The sequence below is a fragment of the Corvus brachyrhynchos genome, unplaced genomic scaffold, assembly GCF_000691975.1.
Source record: "Corvus brachyrhynchos isolate BGI_N302 unplaced genomic scaffold, ASM69197v1 scaffold145, whole genome shotgun sequence".
NCBI classification, from domain to species: Eukaryota; Metazoa; Chordata; class Aves; order Passeriformes; family Corvidae; genus Corvus; species Corvus brachyrhynchos.
This window is the reverse complement of record NW_008238344.1, coordinates 399319-416759: the sequence shown is the minus strand read 5'-3', so window position 1 is coordinate 416759 and position 17441 is coordinate 399319. Positions and strand designations below refer to the sequence as shown.

The window sequence follows — 17441 nt, the reverse complement described above, 5'->3', positions numbered from 1 at the left end:
CCCCGCCCTATGGCACTGGGTGGGGGCACTGAGCTGTGGGCGCAGGACCCCCAAATGGCACCAGCCCTCCAGCAGTGCCAGGCTGACTTCACACAGGGTCTGGCTGTGCCAGCCACATGGAGCACAGGCATCGAGACAGGCAGGGAAGGGGCAGAGAGGGCTCTGTGGCACTGTGGGGAGGATGGGCACACACAGGGGACAACCTCTTTCACATTGTCACAAGACAGCAAAGCCACTGGCCATAAGAGGCAGGGGGAGGGAGGGAGGCAGGGGCAGCTGTACAGGCTGTGCTGGAGGAGCCTGTCCCCACCTCAGTGTCCTGCTGGTCCCCCAACCCACCTCTGACCAACATTCTGCTTGAGTTGTGGGGTCAGGAAGTGCCACAGCATCTGGGGACACTGCCCTCTCAGGGGATGGGTGGCTTTGGCACAGCGCTCCTTTTTGGTATTTCTGGTGGTGGGACCTCACCAGGGCTGAGCTGGGCTCCCTCTGCCCTGTGGAGAGCTCCCTGCTCCAGATCCTATGAGGAAAATTCCCCAAGGGGAGCCAGCATGGGAGAGGGTAGCACCCACTGCTAGAGCTGGATTGTCACCCTCCTGGGGGGTTGGCTGCCACCCACCCAGCCTGGGCAGGGCTGCTGGCACTGTGGGGGCCCTGGGGGTGAGACAGAGGGAGAGCCAGCCACAGGGACAGCTGTGGGCAGAGGCAGGGCTGGGACAGTGCCCAGGAGAGTCACTGAGAGAGGGCAAGGAGACCAGGGGAGGGGGTCCTGGTTCTTTTCCTAAAGCTCCACATCCCAAGCCTCCGCTCCCAGCTCCAGGTGTTCACCCCAGGGCAGAGAACAGCAAGGCACTGGGACTGCAACGCCAGAGAAGCTGCCAGTCATAACCGGGGATGGGATTGGCCTGAGACAACACAAGGTTAATTAGAAAATAAATCCTCTCCCAGCCTTGGAATAAAAAGAGCAGCAGACAGGACATGCATCTTTCTGGCCCTACAAAATAAGGCACCAGTTACAAATGAAACTCGGATTGTCTTTGATATAAAAGGAATTCCCATGTGTCGAAGGCAGTTGATGTCTGAGTGCATAACAGGGAGTGATCTTCACTAGTTTTGGGTTGGCCAACCTCATTCCTTGGCCTCGGTGGCTTTCTGGAACAGGGGAAGCTGCAGGAGGGGAAGAGAGAAGCTGTTAGGGCTGCAGGAAGGGAAGGCAGGGAGCTGCCTGCACTCTGCGGTGGACAGGGTTGGGGAAAGAGAGGTTCCCTGGGAGACTGAAAGCTTCCAGGCAGGTCCCCGTGCCCTAGGAGCAGCTGGCAGAGCCAGCTGCCAGCGCCCAGCTCACCTTTGTGAGATCCACACCAGTGATGGCACGCACGGAGGCGGGGACCTCAGCCAGGAGACGGTTCACATCGGACATGGTGCTGCCTTTCTCTCCGCTGAGAATAACGATCTCATTCACTTTGGAGAGGGGAGCAGACACTTGGGCAGCGATCTGGGGAAGCAGGGATGAGCAGAGAGTCAAGGAACTGCTCAGCAGGTCACTGGCAAAGGTCCCTACAGGGCCTTGCTGTGCCCCCAGGAGACCTGGCCCAGTGTGGGAACTCCCCTGGTCCACCTGAAGCAGGGGAAAGCTGCTCCCTCCTCACCTCGGGCAGTGCATCCAGCACTAGAGCCAGCTGGGCAGCTTCTCCATACTTCTGGAGTGCTTGTGCTTTCAGCTTCAACCCCTCAGCCTCTGCCATCCCAACGGCCTCGATCACAAAAGCCTCAGCCTCTCCAATCTTGCGGATCTTTTCCGCCTCCGCCTGAGCAAGGAGGATTTGCTTCACCCTGGAAAGGGAAACACAGCCCTGCAGCAACCTGGATCCCTCAGAGAGCCCAGGAGCAGGGGCTCAGGGCAGCACTGTGCTCCCACCTCCCCAGCCCAGGGCAGGGGCTCACTCACTTCTCGCCCTCGGCGATCTGCTGGATGCGATAGGCTTCGGCCTCGGCCGGCTGCTTCACGGTGGCCATCAGCTCCTTCTCCATCCGGACCACCTCCTTCTGTTCCACCTCGATCTGCTTCTTGCGCTCCACCACCTCGATTTCGATCTCCTCCTGGCGGATCTTCTGCTGCTCCCGGGCGCTCTGGAGCTCGTAGGCCAGCTGGGCTTCTGCAGTCTGCACATGGGGAAGAGGAGAAGAGGGGTCTGGGCCACAAACTCCTGTGTGCAGATACAAGGACTCCAAAACCAGACACGACTCCTGCTACTGAACCTCTTCCCAGGGGTGACATCCCAATCCTCAGTGCTGCTCTTCCCACAGCACTTGAGCCCAACCAGCTCCAGGTTCAACCCTCCCCACCCTTTCCTCTCCTCCAAGTCCCACCGAATATCTGCAAACAGGAGAGGCATCTGCTGCAAGGAGCTCACAGTGACACACAGACCTGGGTTCTCCACCTCTAGTTCTCCTAACAGATGCAGGAGGAGGAAGCTGACAAGTCCCAGAGCCACCAATACCATCACAGACCCTCCAGGAAACAGCAGTGGGCTGTGGGATGCTGTCACCTTAATGTTGACCTCCTCAGTGAAGGCAGCTTTCTGCAACTCAAAAGCCCGTTTGGAATCTGCTATTTTGGTATCTGCCATGAACTTGACATCCAGCATTTCTCTCTTGCACTCTGCCTCCTGCAGAGAGGGAACAGAGAGCAGAGCTTCAGAGCGTGCAGTTGGAGCAGAAGAGGCTGCTCCAGGGAAGCCCGGCACATCTCTGGACTCACCCGAATGCCAGCATCCCGCTCGGCTTCTGCCACTCCAATGTCTGCATCCCTTTGGACAGCTGCAATCTGAGTCTTCCCCAGGGAGCTCAGGTAATCCACTTTATCATAGACATCCTGGGGAGGGGAGATAAGTCATAAGCACTTCAAACAAGTGACTCCATCTTGCTCGCTTCCTACTGAAGCTCAGTGCGGTCAACCCGGGGCCAGAACACGCCATGTCAGCTGCTCCAAACAAACAGGGGAGGGCAGGGAGAAAAAGGACATCCCGACATCTTCCCTCACTCCCAGGGGGCTGGGTTATCAGCCAGCTCTCTCCACGAGCCTGTTTACAGAGGCAGCTACCCAGCTGCTCTTGGCCCAGCTGCCTGGATACAGGACATGCTGCAGCGGCTGTCATGGAAACTCCCGGAGGGCTGGGACAGGCTGTCAGCAGGGGAGTCAGGGCCAGGCTCTCTCCTGCTGCTCCCACAGCTCTGCCCAGAGTGCAGCGCCCAACATCTGGGCGTACCTTGATGGTGAAACTCAGGATCTCGATCCCCATGCGACCCACGTCGGGAGCTGCCACCTCCCGCACCAGCTTGGCAAACTGGTCCCTGTCCTGGTAGATCTGCTCCACTGTCAGGGTACCTGCAGAGTGGAGGAAGGTGAAGCACTTTATTTGGAACAGGTAACACGCAATGACGTGGGTCTAAGCTCAGCAACATCCTCGTTGTCCCTAATTCAGGCCTGGGCATAAGGGCATAATCCTCTGCCCCTGCAGTGGCACCAACATCTCAGTCTCACAAGAGCAACCACCACCCACACGTGCTACCTGTGGCCCTTGGGGACTCAGACATCTCTTGCTGCAGGCACTGAAAACTTATTTATCACAACGCCCAGCCACACAGAGGGAGCTGCTGGAAGGGAGATGCCACCTCTGCAGGCAGCAGAGGAAGGTCCCGTGTGGCTGCGTGGTGACAGCGATACTGCTGGGACCAGCCAGCTGAGAAGGAACAAAGCCACTCGAGATGCCTCCAGGGGATGAGCCCCTCCATACCCAGGATGGAGCGCAGGTGTCCCTCCAGTGTCTGCAGGACCACGTTCTTCACATCCTGCACGTTCTTCCCCAAGAACTGCTCACAGGCCACAGCCAGGAGCTCCTTCTCGGTCATTATCTTCACCTAGAGACAGGAGACAGAACCAAAGGGACTGAAGGTGCCTGTCCAGGAGGTGCAGGCACCCAACAGCAGCAGCAGCAGCAGAAGCAGCAGTACCACCACCAGGCTGCCAGGCCCCCATGCTACTGATGCTCCAAGGGACAGCACTGAGCTGTCACCAGACTGAGCCAGGCCACTGGACCAGCCAGCGAGGCCCTGCTCTGTGTGCTGCTGTCCAAACCCCTACAGCAGCTCAGCATGGAGGTGCTCCCTGCAGCCATCTGTCCCACAGCAGTGGGGACAGAGCCCGGCCCTACCAGTCCCAACTCACAGAAATCCTACAAAAAGCCCTGAAATACCAGTTCAGCCATTGCACCAACACCAGAGTCAGAAGAAAGCTGGCTGTTACCATCCCTGGCCAAAAGCCATTTTGTTACCTTTCTCTTCCTCCTCTTTCACTAGAATTAATTTTTTTCTGACCAAGGAAAGGCAGAAAACAAGAAAGAGTCTGACAAACCCAAGGAGCAGCTTGGGAACAGGGGCTCTATTCAGTGTTCCCTGGAAGGAGAGATGAGACAGTAAGACCACAGCACACTGGTTTGTCCTGCCTGTAGCTGGGAGCTGCCAGACTCCAACGTGTCATGGTCAGAACTTGGCTGTTCTGCTCCATACTGTCAGTCTGGTGATGATCCCCAGAAGTGGGACACAGCCACCCCAGCAATATTTTCACCTCCCACAGCCAGAGCCAGGTGTAAAAGCACCCCCATTCCAGCCAAGCCAGGGTCTTAGGATGGTCCTGCTGGTCACAGGGCTGCTTTTTAAAGGCAAAGTGAATTACAAATCCCCGTGGAGTGTGTTAGGCAGTGGAGATCTGTGCTCTACAGCACCCAGCTATGAGGAGCTGCAACCCACCAAGATGTCAGCTCCTGGTGGCCCTGCCCAGTCTGAGGGCTCAGGCAAAGGCTGGGCACAGGGACATTCTGTGCCTGGCAGCACCAGAGAAGGAGCAGGTCCATAGCAGCCACGCAGCTTTCTGGATCCTACAGCACCCTCTCATGGACACAGCTGTGCTGGGCAGTGCCTCCTGTCCCACAAGGAGCTGGTGGCACCCGGAGTCCTGCCCCAAGGGCATTGGTTGGACCTGGTTCAGAGACTTCCAAAGCCACAGATGCTGCACAAGGACCCTCTGAGGGTCCCAGCACACACTACTGAGGGATTCACAGCCTACAGACCTCATCCCAATACCTTCTAGAGCACTTCCAGCTGCAAAAGCAACACAACTCTTTCTTGAGATCCATCCAAAATGATCCCTCTGGAGCCAAACTGCAGCACCTGGCCCCAGCCCTGCCAGAGAGCAGGACAACTGGGACTGACTGTCATCTTCTAAAGGGACAGGAGGTGGACTGTGTTAGACACAGTGAGCTGGCCAAAACTCACCTGCCACAACCCTGCCCCTTGTAATGTGAAGAAAGGCCAACTCAGGCTGAGCCTATTTCCTACTGCTGCTTCCCAGACTGGTTCTCCCAGTCAAAAATGTCAAACAACCTCAGGCAAGTGTGGCAATCCTCTTCCTCATTGTCCCCAAAGCCTCTCGGGATCCTTTCGGGGCCAATTCCACAGTGGCTTCTTGTCCCTACACCCCAGGCCAGCAGTGTGCTCTTCCCACACAAGGGGGAGTTGGGAGAGCTGCTCTGGAGCTGCACCCAGGAGCGTGAGCCCTGCACAAGGCCCTGCCACAGCGAACGGGAGGTTTTTGCAAGTATTAAAAGCAATTAGACTCAGCAGCAACATTTATGGTGAGCATCTGCCAGCAATTCCACCTCTCCAAACAATCCCCACCCTCGGGAGCTGTGGGGAGGACAGAGCACAGGGCAGGATGTTCATTAGGAGAATCCCTGCGGTGCTTAGGAGCAAGGAATGATTCAGCCTCTGGATAAAGCCAGCCAGCCTCCACTGGTGAGCCCTGGACAGCCCATGGGAGCCTGGCCCTGCACGGAATACAGATCCCAACCTCCAAAGCAAAGGCTGCACAAAAGAAACCAGAGTTGAGCAATTCGTGCTCAGTGTGTTCTGCAGGGTTTCAGGCAGGGCACTGCGACACTCAGTGCTTCTCAAATGTCACTCCCATCAGAGGGAGAGCCTTCGGCTGGCAGGGAATCAGAGAGCCTCCATCCAGCAATCCTGTGTGCAAGATCGATGCCGCCGCACCCTGCTCCGGCCAGCTGCACTCGCAGTGAGGGGTGAGCACAAAGAATCCAATTAGCTGGAGGCTCAGGAAAATGGTACAGAAGGATACAGAGCCCAGCATGGCCCAAGGCAGCAGCATCCCAGCACATCCCAGCACCCAGCCAACGCAGGGAGGAGACTACTGGTGAGCACTCATTAAATCCCTCCTCAAGAAAAAGAACAGCATCCTTGCGCACATTAAGAATTTCTATCATTACAGCAAACACTTTAAAAGCTCTTTCTCCAGGAATAAGTTGTTTGCTTTTTTCCCTTTCTTTTTTTTTGCTCAAGCCCTTAAAAGAAAAATCTTTGTCTCAAAAGTACTTCTGCAAAGTTAAGGTAACTTCTGCCATGCACATCCCCAACAGCCTTGAGGCTGCTTTCTGCGTGGCAATTCCTTGGATCCCAGCTTTAAAATTAACTGTCAGTGGAAAAAATGAACAGTGAGAGGAGAGAGTAACACGAATGAGATGAACTGGGGTCTGCATTTTTAAATCAAGGCACCTGGTGATCCAGCCCTCTGCTACCAGACCATTTTGCAGGCAATGGAGGGATTTCCCAAAACTAGGACAAAAGGGAATGCTGGCTTCAGAGAAACACCAAATACAGAAGGAAAAGCCTACAGATTTAGGAAAAGAGTGTGAAGGGAGACATGGGTGCACACATTTTGCCAACCATGCAAAGACCACTGGGGTTTTGTGACGCCTTAGCAGCTAAATGGATATAAAGAACTGGAAAAGAACTGAAAGACGGATATAAAGTACTGAAAAATTGAAACCAAGGGTGCTGACTCCATGAGGGATTTTGGTCACATCACTGCATCACTCAGCAGCTCCCCTTGGCTCCAGAGCTCCCCACAGGGAATGTGGCAGCCACTTATCCTGTGACAACTCACCTGGACATGCCTTGGACACACAGTGACCACAGCCCTGTGTGCACTGAGAGCCGTCCTTGGATTGTACATCCAGAATGAGCTGTCAGGAACAATTTTCAATCACAGCATCCAGCTGCCTAATTGAGGAACCCAATTCCCTCAAAAACTAACATTTCCCTCCCAGCATCCTCCCCAGGGCAGGACTTGGCCCCAAGGACAGCCTGTACCAGGACAGCAGACCTCAGACTCCAAGAAGTGCAGGGTTTTGGTGTGCTGCCACAAGCAGCAAAAGCAGGTTCTTACATTTGAGGAAAGCTGGAGAGAATCAAAATTCAATTCCAGCCAAAAAATTTACACGCCAGTTTTAGTGCCTGGAGGGACTAAGTTCTTTTTTTTTAAGCTTTAACTCACCGTGAAGAAGTACAAGGTCCATGTGCTAACAATAACAATCCAAAGGAATATAAAGCTCGATACCATCTCAGGAGGTTATGGGTCAGTCCTGTGGGGTCACACACAGCTCCAAGGCCACCACAGAACATCAGCATTCCACAAACACAGCAAGTCACCCCCACGCACCTCATTTGCCACGTGGACAAATGAGACACCAGAAAAAATTATTTTAGGGAGAGGAGGAGAGGTCACAACCCCCTTCACCACATGGAACATACTGGAGTGTGTTTGTACCAACAAGGACAGCATGGTTTGGTACACGGATTTATTTCATAGTTGGCTTCTCTCCCTGGACAACAGCCACCTCTTAAGGGGGAAAACCAGATATAAGTTAGAGACATGCATTCCTGAAATGATGTTTTGGAGTTACTGTACCTGTGCCACACCTGTGACAGTTATAGCTACCCCCTCCGCCGTCTCTACGTCCTCACACCTGGGCTGTAACGTCATTATCTCTAGGGAAATCCTGCCAAAAAACGTAAAATATTTGCACGTTTCCAGGTTACACACACACAGCTCTTCCCTTTGCATCTCCTGCCCCAAGCTACCTGCTGCACTCATCACAGGTAATGCAAGACAGGCACAGAATGCAGCCAAGGGACCACATCTGTGACTGGAGACAGACTGGGCACTGCGGCCAAGAAATAGATTTTCAGATAATGCTTAAAGGCAATTTATCAGCAAAGGCTGGAATCCAGACTGGAAATGATCCCGTGACCCTTTCCCTCCTGCTGGGTCAGTGAGGGGCCAGAAGCTGCAGTTTTGGAACCACAAAGGGCCCTCTGTCAGAGGCTCATTGTGCCATGCTGCCCAATGCTGTGGCAGCACAGGATGGTGTCACTGGTTCAGAAGCACAGCACAGAACTGGGATGCTCCCACCCACCTCACATGAGCACTGGTGCTTGGCAGAACCTGGCACTGATGCTGAAGAAGCAGCCCTGGGTTAGCCCTACACAGACCTACCCCCTGACCTGGTTCACCTCTCTCTCTATTTTTCCAGTGTCCCGTGACCCAAAGGCAGATGGAAATGAGCCTCCAGCTCTTTATGGCCACGCCTGTAGAGCATCAGGCACCCAGGAACAGATCTTGCAGCTCCAGAGCTTTCTCAGTCACCCCAGGTGGGCCTGAGGTACTTTGGTCAGTCCCAGCAATCTGCAGGTCATAATTTCGTAAGACAAGGGACAGAACCTTGGCTGTGGCAGGTTCTGTTCCAGGAAGCCAAGCCTGGCTCCCACGTCAGCCATAATGAGCCGGAAAGGCGTCGGGAGTCAGGACAGGGAGCCACGGGGCAGAGAGTTTGTGTCAGTGAACATTAGGTCAAACATCTGAACCATGAAGGGGCTGCCCTGGGCTGCTGCGTGCACGTTGAGTTGCTCCAGAATTGGCTGGAAGTGCTGAAACCTATCCCTGCAAATTCATGCCTGCCTTGGCCACTGTCCTAATTAAACTGGCATGCAACCTGGGAGCTGATAAAACACATCCCACTGTCCAGGACATGCACAGGCATTTTTTGCCATGTGTTCATGGCTTTAATCAGATACTGCAGGATTTCAGCCTTCTGAAGGCCTAATCTAGACTTGGAATTTAATTCCCAAACTGTGCTGCTTCTTAGTTCTGTTCACAGGGATGTTTGGTCATTAATGGTTCATAATGTCAGTCCTGTGTGCTGCAACTCATCCATGGTCTCTGTGCTGTACTTTCAGAGGTGACAACATCCAAAATGGGCAGTGTCTCCATATGGAGGAAGAAGGGCTGAGTGGGAATCCATAGCCAACACTGCAGAGCCAGGCACAGCTGCAGTTTTGAAATGACACAAAGCCTGCCTTGCCACCTGTCCCAAATCCTGTACAGAATCCAACCTGGCTTGCCTGTGCCTCCACACAAAAGCAGATGCCCTTCTGCTCTCCCCCATGCCCACAATGGAGACCGTGCTGGCAAGGAAAGGGTTACAGCAGGAGCAAACATTAGGTACAGAAATGCTGAATTTGGAATTTTCCAGGGATGTACCTGTCTGCATTATCTGTTAACTGTGGAGTGCCACAGGGCAAGTGCTGGAGAAGGAGAAGGGGAAGGAGAGGAGGGTATGGAGATTTCAGCTGTCCCATTAGAAAATCATTAGGTTTTGTTATCCTGCTGCTGCTGCTGCTGCTGCTGCTCAAAACAGAGGGATAAACAGTTAGACAGGGTGTTAGGAAGCTGGTGGATTATTACCTGTGCAACCCCTGTTACGTACAGTGGGACCCCCTCCGACGTCTCAACATTCTCGCAGCGACAGAGGATGGTCAAAACCTCCAAAGACACTCTGAGCAGGGAGGAGTAAGGGTAGGACAGCAAATACACAGAGCAGTTACCAGAGAGTAAGACACTCGTTGCAAAGGACAGACGAGACTTTGAGGTTTCAGCTTTTCCCTGTTCAGTTTGCCTTTTTCCCACTGCCTGCTCCCAGGGCTCCATAATCAGCTCCCCTGGTCGCTGGGGGGGAGAGTTTGCAGCATACAGCAGCTTCTTTTAATGAGGATAGATAGGCTGGGGGCTCATGCCCACCCTGCACATAAAACTGAACCATCTACGCCATCCTGGTGTCAGCTGGAATCCCTTGTTGACACCAGGAAAAATTCCTTTTGGTAATAATTTAGATGCTTCTGTGTCAATATTTAAGAGAGGCCAGAAAAATGAAAATGCCAGGGACCTGGCTACCCACCCCTGGCTAAGGCATTGAGGAGAGAAGTTGCTTCCAAGTGTTGTCCTGAGAAGCTGAATTAACACCATTTGGCTCCCCCAGAGGCATATTAGACCACGCTGTCTCTCTCACTGCTTTTATTTCTGACCCCTAAACAGGGACAGCATTTTTTCCCCTTGTTTTTCCCCAGTGCTCAAGGTTGGAGCAGGGTAAGTGCCCAGCACCCTGCCAGCTCTAACTGTTCCTTTTGTTCCCAGGTTAATGCTACCTGGCGGGATGCCGCTGACAGCAACACAATTGCTCCTGTCTCTCTTGCTTGCAGCACTGGAAGTTCCAGAAAAAATGTCCTAATTTCAGAGAAGGAAATCTGTCTCACTCTTCATGTTAATGCAGTGGGCTCCATCTGGGGCACAGCTTATGGCATTTGAGAAAGGAGAATTAAGCCCCACATCCCACGGCATGAACTGTTTGAATGGTATGGATTTTAAAGTAGATTTGTTTGGATGCTGGAATTCCTGTCAAGAGCCCCATTTGCTAAATAATGCGCAGACCTCTATCATGTAACAGCTCATTCCTGGCAATCCAGCTCTTGGCCCTGGATTCAGCCTATCCTTAACTTAAAAAACCAGTCTCCCAAATGTATCTGATCTCCTGTACTGGGCAGGTCAAGGTCCTGCACCGTTCTCTGCACTTCTCACAAAAGAAGAGAAGGAAGAACCATTTGTTCAATTAACAGTTCTCCCAACAAGATGTCTTACAAAAACCTGGGAATGAAGCTTGTCTGGATCAAACACAGCCCTTAAACACTAAACCCACAAGCTGGGCTTTTCCTTCCCCTCCCACCTTCCATCACGTGCAGAGTGAGGGCAGCCACATGCTCACTTTGTCTGCTGGTGGCAACACAGGTACAGGGAAAAGAGGTTGGAAGAGGCTGTAAGGGTTAACTACAACCTCTGGCCATCATTCAGTGTAAAACCCAAAAGTCACGTCTTTATCCTTTTCCCTGTTATTTTTTTACACAGACAGAGGAAATCTGCATCAGTGGGCATGAGGGATGTATTGGGAGGGAGCATTCCTACAGATCCTAGACACAAAGAGCTGTATTAGCAGGACAGCAGCACTACCACAGCATGTCAGCTCAGAGCCCAGACTGTAAGCAGCAGCAAGCAAAATCTACAGCTGAGGAAAGGGAGAGCAAGGAAATCCCGTGGTTTTAAATCGGAACAGTCTGCTCCCAAGGTGAGAGCAGTCAGCAGTCTTTACAAAGAGAGACTTGAGGAGCAGAGGGCGGCACTGGTGCACTGCAGGTCACAAACTGGTTTGTTACTGGCTAAGGGGTTGGGCCTTACTGGGCAGGACTTGGCTCCTCTTGTGGACATAGAGGCCATTTGAAAAGTACTTCAGCTGAAAGCATGTGATTTCTTTTTCTGTATGTCTTTTGCACTGTGGCATCCAGCTGTCCCCATGCCAACAGCCAGCAAAGAACTCCTGATGCTCACCCCTGGTTTCATATGCAGTGCCTGGTCCAGTGTTCCTAAAGACACTGCTGACAGCCCCACTGGGATGATTTTGCCAAATTCCTACTCCAAAAGCCCACAAACAACAGGGGTCTCCTTACCTTTGGGTGTCAGTAATGCACCACCATGCCCAGGCCCAGCCTCCATACACATATTGCTTCTCATCAGAGCCACAGCAGCCACCTGCAGCACAGCAGAGAGCACAGAGACATCAGGATCACACACATGCACGTGCTCTTGGACAGGGAATAACTTACAAGCAGAGAAGTTCATGCTCTTCCTCCTCTCCATGGGCTTCACACAGCAGTTTTCCCAAGGCAACTTTTTTTGGAATTGTCTTATAAAGTTGGAAAATAGTATTTGTATAATTCACTATGACCAACAGTAACACACAGAAGGTGACTGTATCTCAAATCAGGGCTTTATTTTAGTTTTGTTAAGCACTTTTAGCAGCCAGAATCAATGTAAGTATCTTCAACTGTGATGTTAACTGTTAAGGAAAGCCATGTAACAAACCCACCTCCTTTCCTTCACACCACCCTTAAATTCCCAGAGGAGCTCTCAAGTCAGCATTGGAGGAGGGAAGAATCCTTGAGCTCCCAAAAAATACCTCCTAGTTCTGGCTTGTGTAAGTAGCACAGTGTCTGATGCTTTGATGGCCCATCTCAGAATTGCATGTGCCCAAGATTCAGGCAGCCTCCAGAACTCCTCTGACACATTTAAGATTTGATCCCAGTGAAGCCAGAAGATGCTGTCTGGATTTTTGTATCTTTGATTTAAGGAACAAGACACCTGCTGCCTTTCAAGAGAGCACCCTGCCAGTGATCAGCCCCGGGTTTTCATGGCTGGGAAGGGAGGAGCTCTGCAGCTCCCCAGCTCAGACCAGGGCTGGGAGCTGCTGACTCTCAGGCAGATCGAGCCAGAATTACCTCTCTTGTCTGCTCTCCATAATCACTCTTACTACAGCAGTGCCTGAGGCCCTCAGCAAGATGAGTGCTGTACAAACAGAGCAACAGACAGTTCCAGCCCTGCGGGATGGATCTCTACAGGCAAGACAGAGCCGGCGCACAGGAAGAGCAGGAACGCGGAACACAGCGTGGCTGTGGGAGCTTTGGGTTGTGGGAGGGGAAAGGGAGAAGGATGAAGCCAGCAGCCAGCAGGCCTTTCAAGCGAAATGACCATTATTGTTTCCTGCAAGAGATCAAAATGAAGAAGAAGAAGCAGCACACATCCAGGCCAGTATGCCTGCAGGGCTCTCCGACTGCAGGAGGGGACTCTGTCCTCCCTGTCCTCCTCCTCTTCCTCCCAGTCCCCCAGCATTTAGCTATCTTCTGCCTGCTCCCAAACACTGGCCACATACTGCCTGCTTTACTGGCTTCCATGCAATGGTTGACAAACCAGCAGATGAGCCCCATCTACAATTCTTCACCCTTGCACTTCAGTAAGAATTAAACACAAACGGGAAAAGGCTTTACACACTTTTTCAGATCTCCTGTGCTGCACAGCCTAGAGCTCAGAGCCAGCCTTTGGCTTCTTCCCATAGCTGGAAGGCTATTTCAGCCAGGCAAGCGTTACAGAAGCTGATGATACAACATCCTGCAGTAACCACAATGCCTTTAACATTTCTTGGAGGGCGTCAGCCTGGTTAGCTCAGCCTCTCAGCCAGGCCCTTGTTTTCCAAGAACAGGAAGGGAGGTGTTCCTGGCACTCGGGAAAAGCAGCACCACATGGAAAGGTATTTTATTTCACAGGGTCTATGTGGTCTTTACCAAACCTCTGTTAATTGTTTCTTAATAATATCCTGAGAAAGCTCTGCACCCTAAACCCACCATTGTTACAGGAAAGTGCCTCTCCACACAGATGTTCCTCTTCTTCTGTAGGAAATGCATGAAAATACCTTATTTAGTATCACACCCAAAAGGAGCTCTGCATTTGCTTCCTGATGCTACACAACGCAGCTGCAGGGCACGGTCTACTGAGCTAGATTATATGTCAAAAACTGTTCAAAGCCTAAAAAACCAGGGAAAACGAACACATTAAGGAGGAGTGGGATGCCAGCCAGTTGCTTTCACGCACGCTGGACGTCTGAGCGCAGCAGAGCTCCGTCCTGGTAAGGCTGAGGAGCTGAGGGCTCATTTTCCATGGCAGTCCTGCCGTCTCTTTCTCAATTCTCAGGCAGCAAGTGAAAAAGGAACCAACAAAGCGAAATCTTTGCAAGGCTGAAGAATAAACCCTCTTGCACAATGAGATTTGGCAGAGAAATTGCCTTTTCCAGCTATAATACGCCCACTGTTCCAGCAGACTGGGTCTCACAGTTGCTTGGCCATCACTTCCACAAACATCCACCGTGCCTCTTCCGGGGCAGTGTGCGGGGCCACAAATGGAGGATTCATAGCCAGGGAGCTGCCAGCCAGCTTGGCCTCTTCCCAGTAAAGGGGTCCCATGTTCAAGCAAGAATTCCCAGAGCCAGGGGAAAGTACGTTGTCTGTTTGTTTGGGGTTTTTTTATTATGAAATAAGATTAATCGCTTGGGAGTTGGTAGATAAAAGGAGCTCTCAGCAGATGCAGGAAGCGAGCAAGGAAGAACGTGAGCCTCAACAGTTTTGGGGACACAGGGCTCAAAACATCAAAGCTGGGATGATCTGAACAAGCTCTGTGTTGTTTGCTCTCCCAGGTAACTCAGGCACTGAGTTACCTCTGTGGCAGGAAGTGGTGAGCGTTCCAAAATCAGGTCATGGTAAACAGGCTGCTGAGTGCGGGCAGACCAGGAAAAAGTTGGTAATTGAAAACAGTTACTGGCAGAAGATAATGCAGAGATAGAGGAATGCAAAAGCATACATAAAGAAAATCACATCCTAAAGCAGGGCCCAGACTAAAGTCAGTGTCTGGTTCTTAGACCCTGCTGTGCATATAAATTAGGCTTTGTTCACATGCAGGAATGGTACAAGGTTAACAAAAATTAATTTTAAAAGATGCAGGGTTCTGAGTTGAATCCATAAAAGCTTCTGATGGTCACTGCAGCAGATGAAAGCAGACTGCACTGGCTATCTTATTCTGGATGTCATCTACATGAAAATGACTTAATGAGTAACAATGCTACAGACTGAGTTTAAAAATACATTTAGTAACTCATCTTGTAAACAGTAACTCAGAGAAGAGAAACAACAATGAAGCTACACAACAAAATCAGAGATACTACCCCAGAATTCCTTTTGGAAACCAAAAGTAAAGGCCTGAGACTATTATTGTCCACCTGCTCCTAACAGGCTTTCCAAAGAGTAGTTTGCAAGTTCTGGAGATTTAACAAGCACATGACAAGGGAATCCTTGAGCCCCACCACCTGTAAAAAGGTGAAGAAGCATCTCCTGAGAAGGAAAGATCCCAAATGAGCTACGTAAGAGCCCTTTTGAGCACTCATGACTTGAGACCAGATGCAATGCTGCACTCTCAGCAACCCCTGAGCATCACAAGCAGTGAGAAACCAACCATGGGGAAAGATTTTTGGCTTGCCAAAATGACAAACCTAAATCTGCAGGAGCACTCAGTTAAACCTGGCAGATGACCATCAGTGGCACTGCAAGTTTCCTGCACAGCTTGCTTGGTATGAGAGGTGGGACACCCCAACCACAACCCTGGGGAACAGTTTGAACTGAATGAACTGTATGAACACAGGGCAAAACCTCACATGAGACCCAGCTGAAGCTGCCTGCTCCTTCCCACAAACTCCTGTTTCTTTTGAGGCTGAAGAACTGGAATTGCACCACCAGCTTTAGGGTTCAGGTGGCTCTTGCTGCTCACCACGTCTTTCCATGGGACATGGCCTGGACCTTCCCTTTCCATTTTCATGCAATAGACTGTTCTCACCTAAGTGTAACTTCTACATTCCTCCTTCCTGAACTGCATCAGATTTTGTTCAGCCCATTGGGTCAGTCTCCAGAGTTTGTTTTGATCCTGATCCAGCTCTTCAAAGCTCTCGAATCCATTCCCAGCTCAGTCTGCAAATTCAATAAGCACATTCTTGATTCCATTATTCAAGCCAAAACAAGGAACTTACTTGATAAATTCTTTCAGCTGAACAGTGAGCTACTGTCAAGTTCCTTGGCAATGGTTTTCCAGGCAGTTTCATATTTATTTCATAATATCTGAGAAACCAGTTCCTCCTTGCACTGTGGACTGTAGGTCTCTTGCAGGAAGGGCTTCAAGAGCCTCAAGAAATTCTTATTTAAGGCCTTCAACTTAGAAAAGTAACATGAAAACAGCACAGTCTCAAAGATATGAACAGTTCTTGAGGAGTAAAAGGGATGCAGTAAGAAGATGGAAGAGCCTAGAGCAGCCCTGGAAGGGTTACATACACCTGACTGCTGGCATACAGCAGGAAATTCCCCCACAAAAGTAGAATTAGCTGCCAGCTCTTCTTTTACTTTGACAGACATCAAGAAGCCTCAAAGGGTGTTGCACTAAAGTAAAATTTGAGAAACTGGGCTGAAGCATATTTCTCAAGCTGACTTCTGCTCACCTGAGAGGGAATCAGATTAGCTGGACGTGGCAAATACCTCTACTTGTGCTCTTCAAGGTGTTACAAGCAATATATTTGTTTCAGTAGCCTCCTAGGAAATAAACTTGGGTTGGATGGGTTGCAAACCCCTGGTTTTTTTCCTCCTTTCACTCCCTAATGCAGGAACAAGGAGGGCTGTGCTCACTTTCCCCCTTCATGTATGTCCAGGTGTTCCCCTCAGAGCTCCTCTGCTGCAGCCTTTGCCACCCAGAAGGAAAATGCTTCAGCTGTAGAGATTTGGGCAATGCTGTTTGGTAACTGTTAGATGAACATGGTCACTATAAATACATATTTCCTTATTATGACACTCTGTGGAAATATTACAGCACTGTATTTCAAAATCAGCAGATCGACCCTTAGCCACAAAAGCTGCATTTAACCAGATTGTAACCCAAACCCAGGATTTCACAGCCTATTTGGTTCCCTGGTGGGAACATTCAGATATCAGGGTGAACAGGTACTTTGTGCATTTCCCTGAAAACCTGACCAGCACCAGTTTTGCTCAGAGCAGGCTCACTGCTCCTGCCAAAGCCTCCTCAGACCTTGTGCCAAGGGAGTCTCCCAGAAAAGTCAGACTCACAATGTGGGGAGACTCAAGGCTCTGTGGGGCATTCCTACAAATCCTGGGCTCCACGATTCACCAATGGATCAATCAGCAGTGCAGTTTCTTAGAAGGAGATCGATGTTGCTCAGCAGGGGAAGGATGGCAGCGCCAATGGAGTGCTGAGCCGTGCCTGGGAAGCAGCTTCCCAAATAAGGCTACAAAGCTCCATGATCCCAAAGCACAGCTGGCTGCTCCTTGAGCACTGGAGGAACTCGAGTGTCTCACAAGAAAGTGAAAAGAAGGAACAACCCTCCTCAGAAAAACCCATGTGCCAGGGGAAGCCCGGGACTAAAGGCCAAGGGGCACAGGCTGAATAAAGAAAGTAAAGGAAACCCTCCCAAAAAGTGAAGTCTTTCAAATAACTACCACATGACAATTCAACACTGCAAGCCAAAGGCCTGCCTCTAATAATATTTGGTTTATTTAAATTAAATTAACTAAAATGTATTTAATATTATTTTGGCTTATTAGTAATTATTATTGGTTTCTCATTCCCTTCCCCTCTCTCCCCAAATCCAACTTAGTATCACACAAATTAATGCTGCCCCACAAGGTCCTTCCTGCTCTTCCCCGGAGGAACATGGCTCAAGTTCCTGGAATTTCAACGGCTTGTAGCTACACCCTCTCACTAATGCCCT

The 17441-nt window shown here is 51.0% G+C and overlaps 1 protein-coding gene across 1 annotated transcript in view; it reads right to left on the bottom strand.

Annotated features, from left to right (window-relative positions):
• Window positions 1-956: 956 nt before the first annotated feature.
• FLOT2 (flotillin 2) overlaps window positions 957-17441 on the bottom strand; it is a 22183-nt gene continuing 5698 nt past the window's right edge. Inside the window, exons 4-13 of the mRNA XM_017735163.1 lie at window positions 11746-11827; window positions 9659-9749; window positions 3798-3921; window positions 3270-3388; window positions 2762-2875; window positions 2550-2669; window positions 1949-2163; window positions 1650-1833; window positions 1346-1495; window positions 957-1167 (exon numbers count right to left, since the gene is read on the bottom strand). Of these exons, the coding sequence (XP_017590652.1) occupies window positions 1129-1167; window positions 1346-1495; window positions 1650-1833; window positions 1949-2163; window positions 2550-2669; window positions 2762-2875; window positions 3270-3388; window positions 3798-3921; window positions 9659-9749; window positions 11746-11827 (1238 nt within the window). The 3' untranslated portion in view covers window positions 957-1128. The remainder of the gene's footprint in view (window positions 1168-1345; window positions 1496-1649; window positions 1834-1948; window positions 2164-2549; window positions 2670-2761; window positions 2876-3269; window positions 3389-3797; window positions 3922-9658; window positions 9750-11745; window positions 11828-17441) is intronic.